The 17,751-nt window shown below is 38.9% G+C and overlaps 1 protein-coding gene across 1 annotated transcript; it reads left to right on the forward strand.

Annotated features, from left to right (window-relative positions):
- The first annotated feature begins 387 nt into the window (after window positions 1–387).
- Window positions 388–3,078, forward strand: socs1b (suppressor of cytokine signaling 1b). Its single transcript, XM_034300030.2, has 2 exons — window positions 388–570; window positions 2,099–3,078. The coding sequence occupies exon 2, from the start codon at window positions 2,148–2,150 to the stop codon at window positions 2,721–2,723; it is 576 nt and encodes a 191-aa protein (XP_034155921.1). The 5' UTR covers window positions 388–570; window positions 2,099–2,147; the 3' UTR covers window positions 2,724–3,078.
- The last annotated feature ends 14,673 nt before the right edge of the window (window positions 3,079–17,751 follow it).

Genomic DNA, 17,751 nt, shown 5'->3' on the forward strand with positions numbered 1-17,751 from the left:
GAGGGACAGTGAGACACCAAGTGTCCTGCACACACCCTGAATGTGTGTGTATGTGTGTGTATGTGTTTGAGTGTGTATGTGTGTGTGTGTGTGTGTTTGAGTGTGTGTGTGTGTGTGTGTGTGTGTGTGTGTATGTGTATGTGTGTGTGTGTGTGTGTATGTGTATGTGTGTGTGTATGTGTGTGTGCACATTTAAATCATACCACTTACATATGTGGAGTAATTTCCATAAAGCTGCAGTTATAGACACTATAGCTTACAGGTCCATATACTGTATGCATATGTGTGTACGTGCGTGCGTGTGTGTGCGCGTGTGTGTGTGTGCGCGCGTGTGTGTGTGTGTGTGTGTGTGCGCGTGTGTGTACATATAAGGCACCGCAGAATCGAAACTTTCACTTTCGCTTTAATCGGCTCTTCTTTTTTTTTGTTTTTTGGAGCATCGACATGTTTGTGAGCGATGCGCTCAGGATGGACTAAAGCTGAGGACGGACGCAGTGTGAGGCCGAAGCGAGCCCAGGTCCGGTTCTGCACCAGGTTCCGAGAGGAACACACGGCTCTCCGGGGTGACAGGTGAGTGGCGGAGGAGCGCGCGCTGCTGGGGCTTCGGCTCAGCGACACCGACTCGGTTTAGAGCTCGCGGGCCAAAGGGCTCACATTCAACAGCGACCTGCATGATCACGATTTTATAAAGCATCGATTCCTCATCTGCATTATCTCTCTCTCTCTCTGTGTGTGTGTGTGTGTGTGTGTGTGTGTGTGTGTTTCTAGCGAGCTGGATAGGAATATCTGACACTTTCGGTCTTGTGGGGACATTTGGCTGGTGCTCATGAGAAAAACTGCTTTTTACAAAAGACTGAAAGAGAAACAACGACAAAAGATGATTCCTTTCAGTAACTGAAGTAAAGATTAGGGCGAGATTTAAGTGTAGTGTAACACAATAAGCTGTGTTAATGATTATATCAGTGCAAGGTCCTCACAAGGACGTGTGTGTGTGTGTGTGTGTGTGTGTGTGTGTCACGCCTACATTCTCAACACACAAGTACAGGATTACCTGACAGTGCTCAGTGTGTGAGGGACGTCTGGTTTGTTCTCATGAGGAAATTTTATTATTTTTTTTTTTTACAAGCAAAAAAACCTGTAGCGAGAGGGGTTGCGTTAATAATAGAAAGAGAGAAAGAGAGAGAGAGAGAGAGAGAGAGAGAGAGGTTTTCCTTTTGGTTAATGAGGTTGAGGTTAGACTGAGGTGTAGCATTGCACTCATAATCATGCCAGTAGAAGGTCTTCATGTGGATAGTGTCGTGTGTGTGTGTGTGTGTCGTGTGTGTGTGCACCACGCCTACACGTGAAACGGTGGAATAGCTGAGAGTTTTGCCTTGTGAGGACCTTCAGCTGGTCCTTCGAAAGGAAAACAGCTTTATTTCTTTATTTTTAAAAGGAAGAAATTCGGCTTTTATTGAAAAAAAAAAAACAAAGAAACTAAAAGAGCAAAGTTTTCCTTTAATGAACCGAATGAATGGAATTCCTGAAATTCTTTTAATGAACTGCATTAATGATAATGGAAGGTCCACACAAGGACAGTATGGAAATTGTGTGTGTGTGTGTGAGCGAGAGAGAGAGAGAGTGAGCGAGAGAGAGAAAGAGAGAGAGCGACAGAGTGCATGTGTGATAAAAATCTACCACAGCACTATCAAATGATGAGGAAATTAACACACACACACACACACACACACATTTTTATTTTACTGTAATTGTGAGGACCTTCTCTCGATATTATTATTAGTGTAAAGATAATAATGTTATAATAAAAGATAATTAATGTTATGCTACACCTCAGTCTAACTCTAACCTTTACTCTGAGCAACCAAAAGCTCATATTTTTTTCTTTTAGCTTTAAATAAAAGGAACAAAACTGTCAAATATTCCTTTCCTTCTAGGGACATTTAGTCTGCACAGATACAAAAACACACACACACACACACACACACACACACACATGTTGATGTGTTGAGACGTGTAAAGGAAGACTCCTCCTTCTCTCTAGTGATAGTCATTCAGCTCTCTCTCTCTCTCTCTCTCTCTCTTTCTTTTTCTCCGTTAGTCGTCTGACAGCCATTGGGTACACACGGCCATAATGGAGAAGAACGAGAATGGTGCATCACAACGAACCTCCTGACCCCTCTGCGTCGCCACAAGACACCGAGTCCACCGATATTCCGGCTCCTCAGACTCACCTGGATCCTCAGACTCACTTCCGGCCTTTCCGGGACGTGGGCGAGCGCTCCCTCGTGGCCAGCGCAACACGTTTCCTGGGGAACAGTGGCTTTTACTGGGGTCCTCTGGATGTAGAAGAAGCTCACGCTCGATTGGCGTCTCTTCCCGTTGGCACCTTCCTAATCCGGGACAGCATGCAAACGGACGTCTTCTTCACCCTGAGCTATCGCTCTGCAGACGGACCCACCAGCGTCCGCGTCCTCCTTAAGGGCCACGGGTTCGCCCTGGACGGCAGCAAGCACGCTTTCCCTTGCCTGTTCGAACTGTTGCGATTTTACATGGCGTCACCCAAGAGGAGTCTGAAGCAGCCGTACCGAGGTTCTGCACCACAGAAACTTCAGGAGCTGTGCAGGAGAGCCGTGGTGAAAACCTACGGCAAGGAAAACCTCGAAGAACTCCCCGTGAGCACTGTGCTGAAAGATTTTCTTCAGTCATATCCTTTCAGCATTTGAAAAGAACTTGAAACACTTGTATATTTATTTATACGGGGTTTTAACACTTTTATAAGTAACTATGTCTTGTTCATTAGGTTTCATGATTTCGGTACCATTACCTTTAAATGCACTACGTCAGGTGTTTGTCCTGATTTATTTGCCTGCTGTGCAGACAGTGTGGTTATTATTCGTTTTTTTTTATTTCTCACATCAGTAAAACAACATAGGAAATGTAGCTGTACAATATGTTAATTATTTCTGTAATACCACGATGCTGTAGTAAATGACGTACTGTAAAACTCATTTCATATATCATCCTGAACATGTCGGTGATATAAATAAATGACTGTAGACGATTCTTCGGCATACGCATATTTTTTTTATTTTTAATCTCTCAAGTCTTTTAAATGAAAGCAGGTTCATTCGTATGTGCTCCAACCCCTCCCCTGGAAAAATTCTGTAAATCATCTGATCATTATGGCATTTAGAAGAAACAGAAAGAGAAAGTAGTTCTTTAGAATTTTGGTGTACTGCATCCTGTCTCAGTTATAGGCAAACCACACACACGCACACACACACACACGCACACACACACACACACACACAAAGACACTTTTTGTTATTGTGACATTTCAGGACTATCATGTTTGCCACCTCTTTTTAAAGGGAAAGGAGCTAATGCATGTTTAAAAGGTTGCTAGAAGTCCACATGGAGCAATTTGCATATTCATTTAAAAGTCACGATCATTTGCATATCAAAACGTGTTGCCTGGAGAAGTAGATTTGTCACAGATAATAGGATAGTGTTTTTATCTTAACAGATTATGACTTACGATTATTAGAAAGAAGAAGTCTTTGGTCACAGAACCACAAACGAACTGTTTATCGCGGATAAAACGAAGCGGTGGTGCCGAACTGAAAGCTTAAGCAAGTTTAAAACTGAGATAATATATAACATTGCCTGCAAACTATAAATGGATAAAAAAAAAAAAAGGTATGTCATGTTGTTCTTTAGTAAACTGATGGTAACTCCATTTCATCACACCGTGCCACTGATGATTATTTTCCTATAACAGCATCACACATTTCTGCATCTAATCTTAAATCTGACCCAAACCTCAACCACAGAGAAATGGTTTTACTCTTTCGGTTTTGAAAAAAAGAGGACACAACTTTTTTAAACAAAATTATTTTATTATATTTTACATTTTCAGGGCTAATTCACTGATCTTGATAAAGCAGTTCTTCAGTTCTTCCTGCTTTTTCCCTCTACATAGTCTGGGGTGCCAATTCACAAAAAAAAACCCAAACACACAAAAATAGTTCCATCCATCCTCAGCCAAAATCTGTAACTGCGTAATAAATAAAAGGCGTCGCTTCCTCCGGTATCACTGTCCGAGCCAACGACACCATCTAGTGGATACATTTACTATTTTCAAATGATAAATCAAGTGAGAAAAAATAGATAATTCTAAGTTACAAACATGCAAATGAAGCGAAATTGAAGATTGAAGAACATTTCTCAGATAAAGAGGCTCTCCAGGCTATAATTCTGAAAACGTTTAAAAAATCAGGTCTTGTTAAAGAAAACAATCTGTAAGAGAAAGTGAAAGTGGAAAATATTCCCTGGATGTGTGACAAGAATCACAGGATGAAAAAGACAGGAGGGTGAAAGCATGAACAATACAGTCATTGTGTTTTGCTAGGTGTCGGCATTAGAGTAGTGTTACCTCACGCGGTTTCATCTGGAAAAAACAATCAGGAGGAAAATCTGTGAGAAATAAGTGTTTTTTTTTAAAATTTTTACATGATCACGCCTGGTCAGTTTATACAATAAAACAGGAATATATTTAATTTCCTCAGAGATAAACCTAATAGCTTAAGTAGATTAGCTGTCAAGTTTTGGTCAAAATGTTTTTTTTTGTTTTTTTTGGCTATAACATACTTCCACCCCTTAATTTCAGGAAATACTGTATGATGTAAAAACGTTTTGTTATAATTATCCTTTTAATCTAAAAGTGTACTTTTCTGACCATTTGATTAATGTATGTGCCACAGCAGAACGGACATAATGGAAGTTTGGAATCAGATTGCAGCTTCTAAAATGTCCGCCGTGCTCCTGCTCCATCACGCCATCATCAGAACAGAGAAGAGCGCTTACGCACTCTGGACAGACGACAGAGACAGGTTTACAATGTTTACAAGAACCGACAGAAGTTTCAGAGCGCTTATTTCCCCACCGATGCTCAGTGGAGTGAAGAGACGAGGACGAGGCTCGTGACTTTTTAGCTTTTTTCAGGTGATGAGGCAGAGAGTGATGGGGATGATGCTGATAACTGAAGTGAGGACTCGTTTCCTATCGTTAACTCATCCTGTTAAAGCTGGTTAAACCTGCCAGACTACAACAGACAATCCTTCAACACAATTCCTTCCCATGATGAGCTGCCAGAACAGCTTTCACACACACACACACACACACACACACACATGCACACGCCCTGGCCTCAGTTCAGGTGTATTTCTATTGAAATCACATGGCATGTTAATTGTGCAACTAATTTCAGTAAATTATCTCAATTCAGATGGCAAACTGGTTGCACCAGACTTAATATAAGGATTTCACAACAACAACTTTCTTTCTTTTCTTTTTTTTTTTTTTTTTTTTTTGCAAATTCATTTTACACAGTAGGATGAATTCAGAAGTCGAAGTGAAATTTTTCGCTGAAGCAGCAACCATGTTTGCTTAAACCTTAAATAATCATTTTGACCAATAAATTTCTGTCACTGTATTTTTCCATGACTTGCCTGCACATGCGTGTATATATCCGGTTATAAAATATAAAGAATATATTTCATTTCTACACACGATAACAGCATGAGAATGTGATATTCTGTAAATCAATTAGCTATCGAAGTTTTGCAAGAATTAGGTTTAAGTAAATATATTTCACCAAAAACAACACGGACGTATTTTTCATCCTTTTAACCTCGTTTTGTCGTCTTCCTGCAAAGATCATGGTGTAATGAACTAGTCTGAAGATCTCGCCAACTAGATGTGATTTTATTTTACGATTTTGATCAGATCGTCGGATATATACGCACCATCGTGAAAGATATCGGAACAGTTTTTCCAAATTTTCCACTTTTTTTTCCTGAGATTTCTTGCTGTTAATTAAAGAAAAACCCACAAATCCATGAAAACGCATGACACCTTTTGGAAATCAAAGTTCTGACTTTCTACAAGTCAAGGAAAAATGTTTCTATAATGTTTATATCATATTCTAAAGAAGCACAGCTTCTGTTTTTGTCAAGACTGTGATGATTTATTTACTGTGAAATATGAATGCCAGAAATAAATAATGTTATAACGATGATTGTAAAGATCTAAACTGATGAAAGTGTGTCTCGAATTGGCAAACATTCATTTTTACAAAATGGCAAGCTTCTTTAGAACATGATAGAAACATCTTTCCTTCACATGTAGGCCTAGAGATCAACGCTTTGAGGACTTCACGTGCTGCTCCTGAGACGCCAGAGATCCCGACCCCTTCTGCGCTCCGGACCTGCCTGATCCATCCTGATGCCCTACTTCTGGCTGGAGTCTCATCTCATGGAAATCACTCGCTGCTTCTGAGGATGGACCACACGGACATCCTGAAGATACACGAGATTACTGAGGATGGTTCCACTTAAAAACCATGAAGATGGCTTTGGATTGCAATTCCAACAAACAGTTTTGCACTCAGGTCTCCATCAGTGACCAGTTTGATAACCTCAACAAAATAGACTTCGTTTCAAAACTATAATGAAGTTCCTGGTTACACAACTGCACTATTTGTCCATGTAGCTCACAGTTATAGAGGGAATGATTTATAATCGCACTATCGGGTGTCACCCAGATGAGGAAGGTTCCCTTTGGAGTCTGGTTCCTCTCAAGGTTTCTTCCTCATGAAGTCTCAGGGAGTTTTTCCTTGCGCTATACAAATAAAATGGAATTGAATTGAGTGAACAGTGATGTGTGTGTTTTTTTGGGGGATTTTGTTTGATTAATGTCGAGAAAGCCTAGACAAGGTGGAAATGTAAAAACTGTCCTAATTACATCTGTCACAATGTTAAGTTACATGATTCATGGCTATGACTCGTTGATCTTAAGGCTCCTGTGTAATAATTTATAGGATATATAGAAAATAGTAATTCATGGTGTCAATATATTAATTTGTGGCCGCGTCTTGTTAAAAAAATTAACATTAAGCATTAATTTGTCCACCATACAAACTTTTTTAAAAGAAAATTCAGTGAAACGTGGAGGATTTCAAGGCACAGTCTTCCTCATGCCTCATGCACGGACATCGGCGTTGTCATGGATTTCCACTAGATGTCAGTATGACTACAGAGATTTCCAAAACATCATACATTTTCAGAAACCAGCTGGCCTGCAAAAAAAAAAAAAAAAAAAAAACCCTGAAAGCTGTGAGGAACATTGTGTTTCAGATCTTATTTCAGTCATCTTGCCTGCTATTAGTCTTCAGTTTCACATCACGGCATTATTTCACCATCGAAACCTCCGAGCTTTTCGCAAATAACGCGCATCACCGACGATTACGCTTCATCATATCCTCATGCCATTTACAATCCAATCCAATCAAAGCAGCTGGGTTTTTTTTTTTTAGATAGACAGAATTTACAGCCAAGTGAGAACTGGATTAAGTGGTAGTGCTTACACACACTTGTCACACACATTTGTATTGTCAGGACTTTCCTCTGATTATTAATGCGACTCATTAAAGGTTAAACACATTAACCATTAACATTAACCTCATAACCAAAAAGAAACATTTCGCCGTTTTTGACCTGAACTCAGGTGTGGAGTTTCACATGCAAATGCTACATTGCTCCTAGGTGTGATTGTGTGTGTACTGGCGTAAGGTGTATCCCGGGATCCTCCACGAGTGTGAGGATAAAGCGCTTACTGAAAGTGGAAATATATCACATTCAAGGTTGAACGTTTTGACCTTTTTTTTTGTTGTGGTTGGAGTGAAGATAACACTCCTTTGGTGTTAAAGCATCATGTTCTCTCGCTCAGTGCTGGCTCTCAAGTCAAGATACATGAGATAACCACTAGCATCAAATATTGAGATATTTTTGTCACTAAAGCTGTTGCCGTCTGTCAGGAAGCTGAAGAGGAATTTTATCGTTCAACACGGTAAAAGAAAAGGAAGATCAAAGTCTCAGGAAGTCTCAGTCAGGACCCGGACCTCAAATCTCTGAGAAAACCTGTGCAAAACCTCGAAGCTGAGCGTGCACACGAAATCCCCTGGCAGTTCGAAGGAGATTGAAGTTTTTCGAAAGGAAGAATGGAAGAAAAACGACAAAGTCCAGGTGCACAATGTTGATACCGACAAAGATTTACTTCTGCAATACAAGCAACAATCACTTCCACTTCATCTTTGAGGTTTTGTCAGTTGCTAGGTCACAGTGGAAGAATGGAAAAATGGAAAAATACCTGATGGGATTAATGCTGATGTCTGGATTTGTACTATATTACAAATTATAAGTAAAAAAAAAAATATCCGTAATTTATATCCTGAACTTCTTTTAAATCCTAATTTCTATCCTGAACATTACACTATAAGGCAGGGATGTAACGAATAACAAGAACTAAACAAAGACCATGTTCATTAACTTTGACATTAACATGCATTTACAGCTTTCATTCATTCATTCATTCATTCATTCATTCATTCTTCCTTACAGCACAATGCGGTTGAATTCTCGAATCAGAAGGTGTTCATTTTCTATATCAGCGGCTCTGAAAGTAGTTCCGGCTGTGACGTAAATCCCAGGTGTATATAAACATGCCCGTTCTAGTTTTTATTATCGTTTCCATAGTAACAGCTCGTTCACGTGGTGGACGCGCCACATAATCTGAGGCTAATGGATTAAAAAAAGTATCGTCTAACAAAAAATAATCATCACTGTAGAGAGGTTTAGCTAACATTCATGGAAGGAGTCTCCAGTGTCAGCGCTTTTGTAACACTTCTTCAGGACGGAGGAGTTTTTACGCTTTGTGCTTTCTTGGTAACGTGATAAGCTGGGTTTTTTTTTTTTTTGAGAGATAGACAGAGACAAAAAAGTGGAGCAGGTGAGAAAAAAAGGAACTTTAACATAAGTGAGAACTTGTCAAAATATTAAATGTAACTAAAAATGGATTAAAAAAAAGCATTATGTGCAGTTTATCAATAAAATATTCATTGTAATCGTTGACAAATGATTATAAACTGAATAACTGGATTATTTTCGGATTTTGTTTGTTATTGCTGTCGATTTAGGCCACGCCCCCTAAGGAGTTGACTCTGAATACAGATAGTGGCGTTGTGTTACACTCTGACACTATACGTGATCTTGTAAGAGGAAAAAAAAATGGTTTGTTGCTTAAAATATGCTACATGTTTTATTTTAAAACAAGGACACCTACTTTTTCTGTAAAAAAAAAAAAAAAAGAATAAACATTGTGAAAAGCAGTAAGGTGAGGAGCGATTCTGAGGAAGTGTTATAAATAGTCTATAGCCTAAATAGTCAAAGTCACACTCTTCCTGCTGCTGAGGCTTATTTTAATCACTTTTCATCAAACAAGCTTAATATTACATGTCTGTGAGGTCAGATCTGGCTGTTTGAACATTTCCTGTCATCAGCTATGAAAGTGGGTCGCTACGGTGACGGGCTGAAATCCAGAAGATTTCAGCGTTGTGTATTTTTCATTCCTTACATTTTCACGCCAGTCTCTGACATTCAATCCACATACAAACTGCTCAAGGAAATAAAACAGAAACGGTTAAAGACTGAATGAAAGAAACTCCCCTACTTATTCATGATGAAAGCAGTGTGTGTGCTAATGAAGCACACACATACACACACACAGAGCTATATGATTTATGTAATTAACCAGCAATGGCCTCTTACACAACACAGCTGCGATTAAAAAAAATACGCAAATGAAGTTTGGTTAAATTTCTTTTGAAGAAGAGGGCTGACATTTACACACACACACACACACACACACACACACACACACAAACACACACGCACACACACACACAAACACACACACTTGCTAATGTATATATTTATCAGGTAATTAATAGTTAGTTAGCTGATATTACACAAAGCTGAAGATGAGTATGAATCAATAACCATCTATGAATGAATGAATGAATGAATGAATGAAATGAGGGAAAGAATTGATGAATGAGTGAGTGAGTGAATGAATGAACAAATGAATGAACAAATGAATGAATGAATGAATGAATGAAAGTCTGGCTCGCCTTAGTAAAAAAAATAATAAATAAAAAATATATAAAAAAAAAAAGGATGTGGGAAATTTCTGTCTCCATGGAAACCCACTTTTCAGTGTGTCACCACTTTTGTTATCAAACAGGCCTCAGTGTGTTACATAAAGACACACACACACACACACACACACACACATCTTCCATGTGAAACGCAACATATAAATATGTACATGCATACAATAACACACACACACACACACACACACACACACACACACACACACACACCTGTAATTCTATACTGTGAGGTGCGACATGGCGATACGGAGAATAGCGTCGTCTCCTTACAGCTCCAGGATTCCCGGTTCGATTTCAATCCTGACCTCAGGCTGCTGTCTGTGTAGACTTTCCCGTGTTCTCCGTATCCGTATGGGTTTCCTCCGGGTTCTCCGGCTTCCTCTGACCTCCCTAAAACATGCGGGTAGATTGGAGATGCTAATTTGCCCCTTGTGTGTAAATGAATGTGTGAATATGTGTGTGTGTGTGTGTGTGTGTGTGTGTGTGTGTGTGTGTGTGTGAGATACGCTCGTCCTATCCGAGGTGTATTCCTGATCCACCCAAGTCATTCCCGGGATAAACTCCGAATCCACCGTGACTCTGACCAGAAGAAATTTACTACAGATGGATGAATAACTGTGTATTACTGGAGCTAAGCTACACCTACAGCTACATCCTCAGTAACCGAAGAAAAATAGTTTGGCTCTATTATTTTATTTTTAATAAACATCGCAAAGAACGTCCATGATAGAGCTGTTCACATAGAGTCTACGTGACGCTGTAGATTTTTTAAAAATCAGAAGTGGTAGAAATCAGGTGTGTATGAGCGCTGTACGCTGTACGGTGTAAAAAAAAGTAAAGAAACAAAAACAAAACAAAAACTAAAAACTAAGTCACATATATCATATCTGTGTAACTATTCCAGAATTCCTATTTAAAGATGTAAGGAATGAAACAGGCTTAAGCTCAGTGAGAGGATGTGTGTGTGCTGTAATCCTCCTCTAAGTCAGTACTCAGCATTTCTCGGAGAGTAAACACTCTCGCCATAAACGCATAAACCCAATTTATTTATTGATTTATTTTAGCTATGAATTAAACAGCGCTATCTGACAGCTAGCACTCTTGGCACAAACCCCACACAGCCACAGCGAGTGATATTTATTACTCAATTAGATCAGATGGAACGGCATAATGGAGCTCATCAACAGACTTTAGTAAAACTTGCACGGACTCAAAAGCATGAACATTCTACGAACTCGATCAGCATCTGAAGTGTAATGAGAAGCAGAAAGAAAAAAAAAACACAAATAAAAGATAAAATGGAATAAAAAAAAAAAAACAAAACAAGCATCCGAGGACACAATGGATTAATCCGGCGTTACGTCTCGCTGCTGCTGGAATTATTCTGAATTCTAACACAAATAACACAAATACAAATTAAAGCGTAAACAAACAAAACAAATCGTAGCACATTTATTAAGAAGCAGCCATCTTGTTAACCTTTCCATGCTGCTTGTTATCTGTTTACTTGATTTCTTATTCGCTTGAATCCAGAAACTCTGTCAAGATCAAAAATTTTAATCCAAAATCCATTTAAAACTCAATAAACAGATGAATAACACTTTATTAGTGTTTGTGAACAAATCTCCTGAAAAACAGAACCTTTTACATCCTCAATTTCTGCTACTCAATATATTAAATAGGGAATAAAACACTACAGGATGTGCTGTTCTGGGAAAATAATCAACTGTTACCCCACACCACGTCCTGAAGTGTTTTATTCCTCTTACACCACAGCGCTTTCTCAACACTAACAATTACTTATTTCTTAAAGAACAAAATATCGTACAGGTTTTATATCTGTTTATAGTTACGTTTAATGTCGCTGAACGTCGATTAAAGACGTTCTCACTTACGTTATAGCAGCTGTAAAGATGATCCTTCCCTCACCATCCTCTCCTTTTTGTCTCTTGAAGTTTATAAAACAAAACATAAAAGAAAAAAAAACGCAATTTGTCACATTTCTGTGAACTCCTCTGTCTCGGAAAACTTCCAAGGTTTATATTAATGCATTCGTTATCGTTTCTATAGTAACAGCTCATTCACAGGGACTCTACTAATAATATACGGATTAAACAATCGCTGATGCGAAGTTTTCTGTAAGGAGAAATGTGTTTATTTTACATTTATGGAAGGAGTCTCCAGTGTCAGTGCTTCAGGAGAGAGAATAAAGAAAGGCTGGTGAGGGAACGACTGTTTATAGCTGCAGTAACGGAAGCGAGAACTTTCGCAGATGTTCGCAGACGTTCCACAACGTTGTCGTTCTTTAAAACAAACATTGTGAGCGTTGGCTAAGTGCTGTGGTGTAAGAAGAATAAAACACTTCTTATGATGTGAGGTTCCAGGAAAATAATGAACTTCATGAAGGTAAGAGTAACTCCGCTTCATTACATCACTCGTTGATTATTTTCCTATAACAGCACACACGAGTGTTTTATTCCTCACTAAATACACTGTGAGACTAAAATATTCAATTCTGGTCCTCTGACCTACAGGTTTTTTTTTTAATTCAGTCTTTAAATTCTGTCAGCCTTGAGGCATTTTCAAGCCCAGCGTAAGTGCACGCTCGTGTTATTAAAGCTCATAACAATGAATAATGAGGCTCGTGCTTTGCCTGCTGGATGCTTCAATACATTTTTGTAAAGATCAGTAGGCTTCAGAGGGCCCTTGCATCTACTATTTGTGACCAACAATGCAATAAATGAAGAATAAAAGTCATGATAAATAAGCATTTACATCCGCTTTTGCTAAAAATAATTTGCTTCCAGGGAGAGCATGCTCAACTAGCATTAATGTGCATTTTTTAAAAAACAAAAACAAAAACCCAAACAAAACTCAGAGTTTAGATTACTTCTGTAAGTCGCTCTGGATCAGCTAAACCAATGTAAATGACTCCTGCGCCGTCTTTTCAACGCTAAAGCTCGTGAGCTTCGGAAAACGGCTAAAAACGTTAAAGACTAAATCATTTCTTCATAAACAGCATGCATAAATATTCCGCTCAGGCATGTTTTCTCATTACTTGCTCCATATTGCACCGCAACTCATAAAACACTGTACGGTTCTCTTTTTTTATTGGAACCTATGAAATGTTTTGGATCCTGAGGTATCTATACACACACACACACACACACACACTACTGTGAAAAATAGTGAAAGATTCTACTGGACAGCTCTGGGCCACTACTACGTTCACATCAGCTTCCAGATTCCAGCAAAGCTTGTTAAATCTGCCTTTTGGACCGAATCGTTGAGGTTTAGTGAGTTGTGTGTGTGTGTGTGTGTGTGTATGAGACGCTGACGTGAATGATTTACAGCCTCGGAATCTCACCAAAAAGAAGGCGAGGACAACAGCATTTGTAACAGTCAACCTGTTCATTAAGATTAGCTGGAGACATTGTTCTGTCTGTCAATGATTTATTGTGTTATATTTATGTGTGTGTGTGTGTGTGTGTGTGTGTGTGTGTGTGGAGCTTAGTGCATAAGTGTTATATGCTTAAGCGTGTAATAATTGTGTGAGCACGCATTTAAAAGAGTATAAATTTTTCAAAGGAATATAAAAAAAAATTGTGTGTGTGTGTGTGTGTGTGTGTGTGTTGTGGTCTGTAGCTCCAGTTGCACTTTTATTCTGAGCCAGCCTGTGGAGCAATGTGTGGGCCTCACACCATGACGCAACACCCATATAACACACACACACACACACACACACACATATATATATATATATATATATATATATATATATATATATATATATATATATATATATATATATATATATATAAATATATATAACTGTTCATATGGATCTTTGTTCTAAATTGAAATTGTCTTGTGGAAAAAGATTGAATTTTAAGATTTGAAAAAAGAAAACAAACCCAAAAAAATGCTACGCTACTCTCTGTTATTCCACTAGGGGGCAAAATAGAGCAATAAACTCGGCGATAAACTAATGCTGCGTTAGAATTAACTCGAAAGCGGGAAGTCAGAATTACATAATTTTCGACCTCCGTGCGTTTGAGCTACAAATTGGGGGGAGAAAAAACATGGCCGCCCCCAATGTTCATCTTTTGCTAGCAAAAACTAGCAAGCTAACTGTGCTGTAGCAGCGAAGCGTATAGTCAGCGTTATAGATTGCGTATAGACAAGCGAATATGTCTGTACTGTATGCTGATTATATACAGTATAACTTATTTATAAACTTACAGACTCTGCTTACTGTTGATGCTGTGAGCGGCCATTTTGATTTGATGTCATGTGGTGAACTCGGGGTTGAGGAGATCGTCTCTAACTTTTGAGTTGAGGTGCATTTTCTTCGTTTTTTTTTCTAGCTGAAGATTAAAATAAGACAATTAATTTTTTATTAGCAAGCTACCAAATTTGACGTCCATTTTATTTCCAGTTTAAAATGTGGCAAAGGATATAAATATTTAAAACACTATTTTATAAAATGATTTTTCACTAAAATGAGTTTGCCGTATCTTCTTTTGATTTTTCACCTTGACTTGCTCCTAAAATCAGACCGCTGCATTGAGCTGTTCTTCCAGCAGACACACTTCCTCAGGAAGTTGCTGATAAAATGCATAGTATTGCTACGACTTCAAAATATCGCTCCTCTCACTCTTCATGTGGGAACGTCGCATTGGGAGGAGGAGGAGGAAGAAGAGGAAGCATTTATAGGCAGCGTTTGTGTTCCCCAGAGATAAAGACTTTCCAATTTGGATGGGAGCTCAAGGTCAGCTATCTTCTAACACACCTTATCTTGGTCAAATTTGAAGGCAGCATTGCATGTGTCCTTCCGAGTAAAGGCAATTTGATAAGCGCTCAGTGAAGGTTTGGAAACAGACTTTACTGTCGCTCTAACGCTAGAAAGCCACATAACCAAGATTTTCTTAACTGTTCACATTAAAGTTATGTAACATAACACAACCTGACAGGAAGTATATGTCACTTGCCAGCACAAACTCATAAATTAGCCTGATAGGTTTATTATTTTAATATAAAGATCTTGCCTTAAACACACGCCTTAAAGGAGCATTAAGGCCAGACTTGTCAAAATTAGGTCTCTAATTGTCAGGTAGGTGAAGTTTAGGGACATTTCCAACCATTTACACAAAGCCCCACCACTAGAACTTGGCTTGTTGAGCTCAAACTAGAGTTAGCATTAGCAAGGACTGTCATGACATAACTTTTAGGTAGCGACGTTGCTAATTCTGCCTTTAGCTTCGTCCCCTTCACCAATAGTGATTTACTCCATCATGGAAAAGCACTGCCATTCTTTATTCTGGTGCGTCTACTGACTTTCTTGTTCTTAAGAATTATCTGGCTGCGCTGGGCGCTAGCTGATTTCAGCCATGTTTTTCTTTCTGAACAGACTGACATGGGGGCAGAGCGAAGTAGCATTGGGGGCGTGTCTATAAAATAACTGACCAGGGGCTCATCCAAACACAAACAAACATTCAGGACTGTTAAAAACAGGTTTCTCAGCCACATAGCTGATGCCATGACTTAAACCATTATATAAACGATTATTTTTTTTAAATCATGTTCCTAGATTATTTGTAAAAATATGCAATAAAAAAAACTATTGTATCTTTAATAGACATACACAACTTTTTCCCAGAGAGTTGGGTATTTGTTTGGTGAAGCGTGAACCTCAGGAACACTGAAAACACTGAACACTGTGATCTGGAGGTCACTTCATCCTAATCGTGTCTGGACGCTCTCTGCATGCCGAGTAACGTGATTGGTTCAAACTGCAAATGAGATTTCATTTGGCTTTTTTTTTTTTTTTTTTTTAATAAATAAATGTCTTTTTTCTCATCAATCTTCCATAAAGCCCAGCTTTGTACTGTTCTCCAAGTAAGTTTTGGAGGACGCCCTCATCTAGGGAGAGTCTCAGTTCTGCCATATCCTTTCCATTTTTATACACATGATGTCAGAGCTAACATGGTCCAAATTTAGGGGACAGATCAAGGTGAACTGGACCCAGCTTCAAGTCATGCCAAGCTGACCGAATAGTGGACATCCATAGACATTTTTAATAAACTAAAATGTTTTTTTTTAATAAGATTATAAGATTATAAGTATAAGATACAGTTCTGTGCAAAAGTCTTAGGCACATGCAAAGAAATGCTGTAGAGCAAAGATATCTGAAAAGAATGAAATTAAATGAATCTACATTTAAAAAAAAACTGTAAAAAGCAGTAACTAGAAATAAATGATACAAAGTCAGTATTTAATGTGACGATCCTTCACTTTAAATAAATAAAGCAGTATCTGAGGTGCAGTGTGTGCAGTTTTATAAGGAAATGAGCTGGAAGTGTTACTGAGCATCTTGCAGAAGCAGCCACAGTTCTTCTGGAGACTTTGACTGTCGACTCGCTTCTTATTTCTGCAGCGAAACCCAGCAGCCTTCATTATGTTTTTATCTGAAAAGTGTCTCTTATGGAATCTGCTGCTTTCTTTACTGACATACAAACATTTTTCTGGAACGTTTCATTTTGTGCTGGAAAACTAATGTTTGGAATCTGAAATGTTTTTGTACTGAATCAATAATGTCGAATATCTATAACAAGACGAGGGTGCCAAGACTTTTGCACAGCACTGTATTTATTCACCATCTGTAAGCGTCCTCTGTAGTATAGTTCTGTCCAACACTGTACGCTGCGTAGCGGTGTGAAATATGCACGAGTAGTACACGAGGTGCGCTGAGCTCTCCACTCGCCTTTCATGAGTGAGCTGCGCTCGGTCCTACATCAAACGTTACGTTTCCTCTGGAAACCTGCTGAGTTTTACCAGAAAACACCTGCGTTCAAAGATGCAGAGTAACCGACGGCACTTCCACCGCCGCAGAGAGGCGTTTCTGCTCTTCGCCGGTAATTGCGTTTTCATTTTTGGCTTAAGGCTCCAAAGCCCACGGTTCTCAGAAGCGGCTTCAGGGTGTGGTGAAGCCAAAAGAGTTCACACTCTCAAATCCTAGTGCAGCAAACTTAAATTCTAATCTCACATGAAGACGCAAATAAATTCGTTTTTCTCTCACAGGATTTCTCAGTAACGTGACAAGCTGCGTGATAACTGTCTCATGGACGTTCCACGACGTTAGACATACAGTATAATAACTATAAATGGATAAAAAGTATGATGTGGTCTTTAATTAATAAAACAGCTGCTGTGGTGTAAGAGGAACAAAACACTTCAGGATATGCTGTTATTGGAAAAGGAACAGCGTCGAGGTGGTGGTAGTAAATCTGCTTCACGTCCTTGATTACTTTCCTGCCGTCTCGTCCACTTCTACTCAAGAAAAACCAGTGATTTGTCTCTAAACATGAGGAACTTTTCCTGCATTAACGTAATCTTTGACCTTAATTCACCAGCTGAACGTGGCCAGATGTTACCTGGTTTTACGCCAGTGACCTCTTTTCCACTCAGTATTGACCCACCATCTCAGAGCTGCATTAGTTCTCGGCTAATGGTCTGATCTGAATCTTTAATTCTTCGCCACTCTAATTATTAGAACATCCTGTGCACCCCTTTGGCTCTTTAGCTCATGATCTCATTTCCTTCCACATACATCATCAACCCTCTGTTCCTCAGACCTTCTACATCCTACTGTGTGCTGCTCCTTCTACTCCAATGTCCAA

Source organism: Pangasianodon hypophthalmus, chromosome 26 (assembly GCF_027358585.1).
Source record: "Pangasianodon hypophthalmus isolate fPanHyp1 chromosome 26, fPanHyp1.pri, whole genome shotgun sequence".
Classification (NCBI taxonomy): Eukaryota; Metazoa; Chordata; class Actinopteri; order Siluriformes; family Pangasiidae; genus Pangasianodon; species Pangasianodon hypophthalmus.

Coding starts and splice junctions, on each gene's coding strand:
- socs1b (XM_034300030.2), top strand. CDS start 2,148: ATGGTGCATCACAACGAACCTCCTGACCCCTCTGCGTCGCCACAAGAC.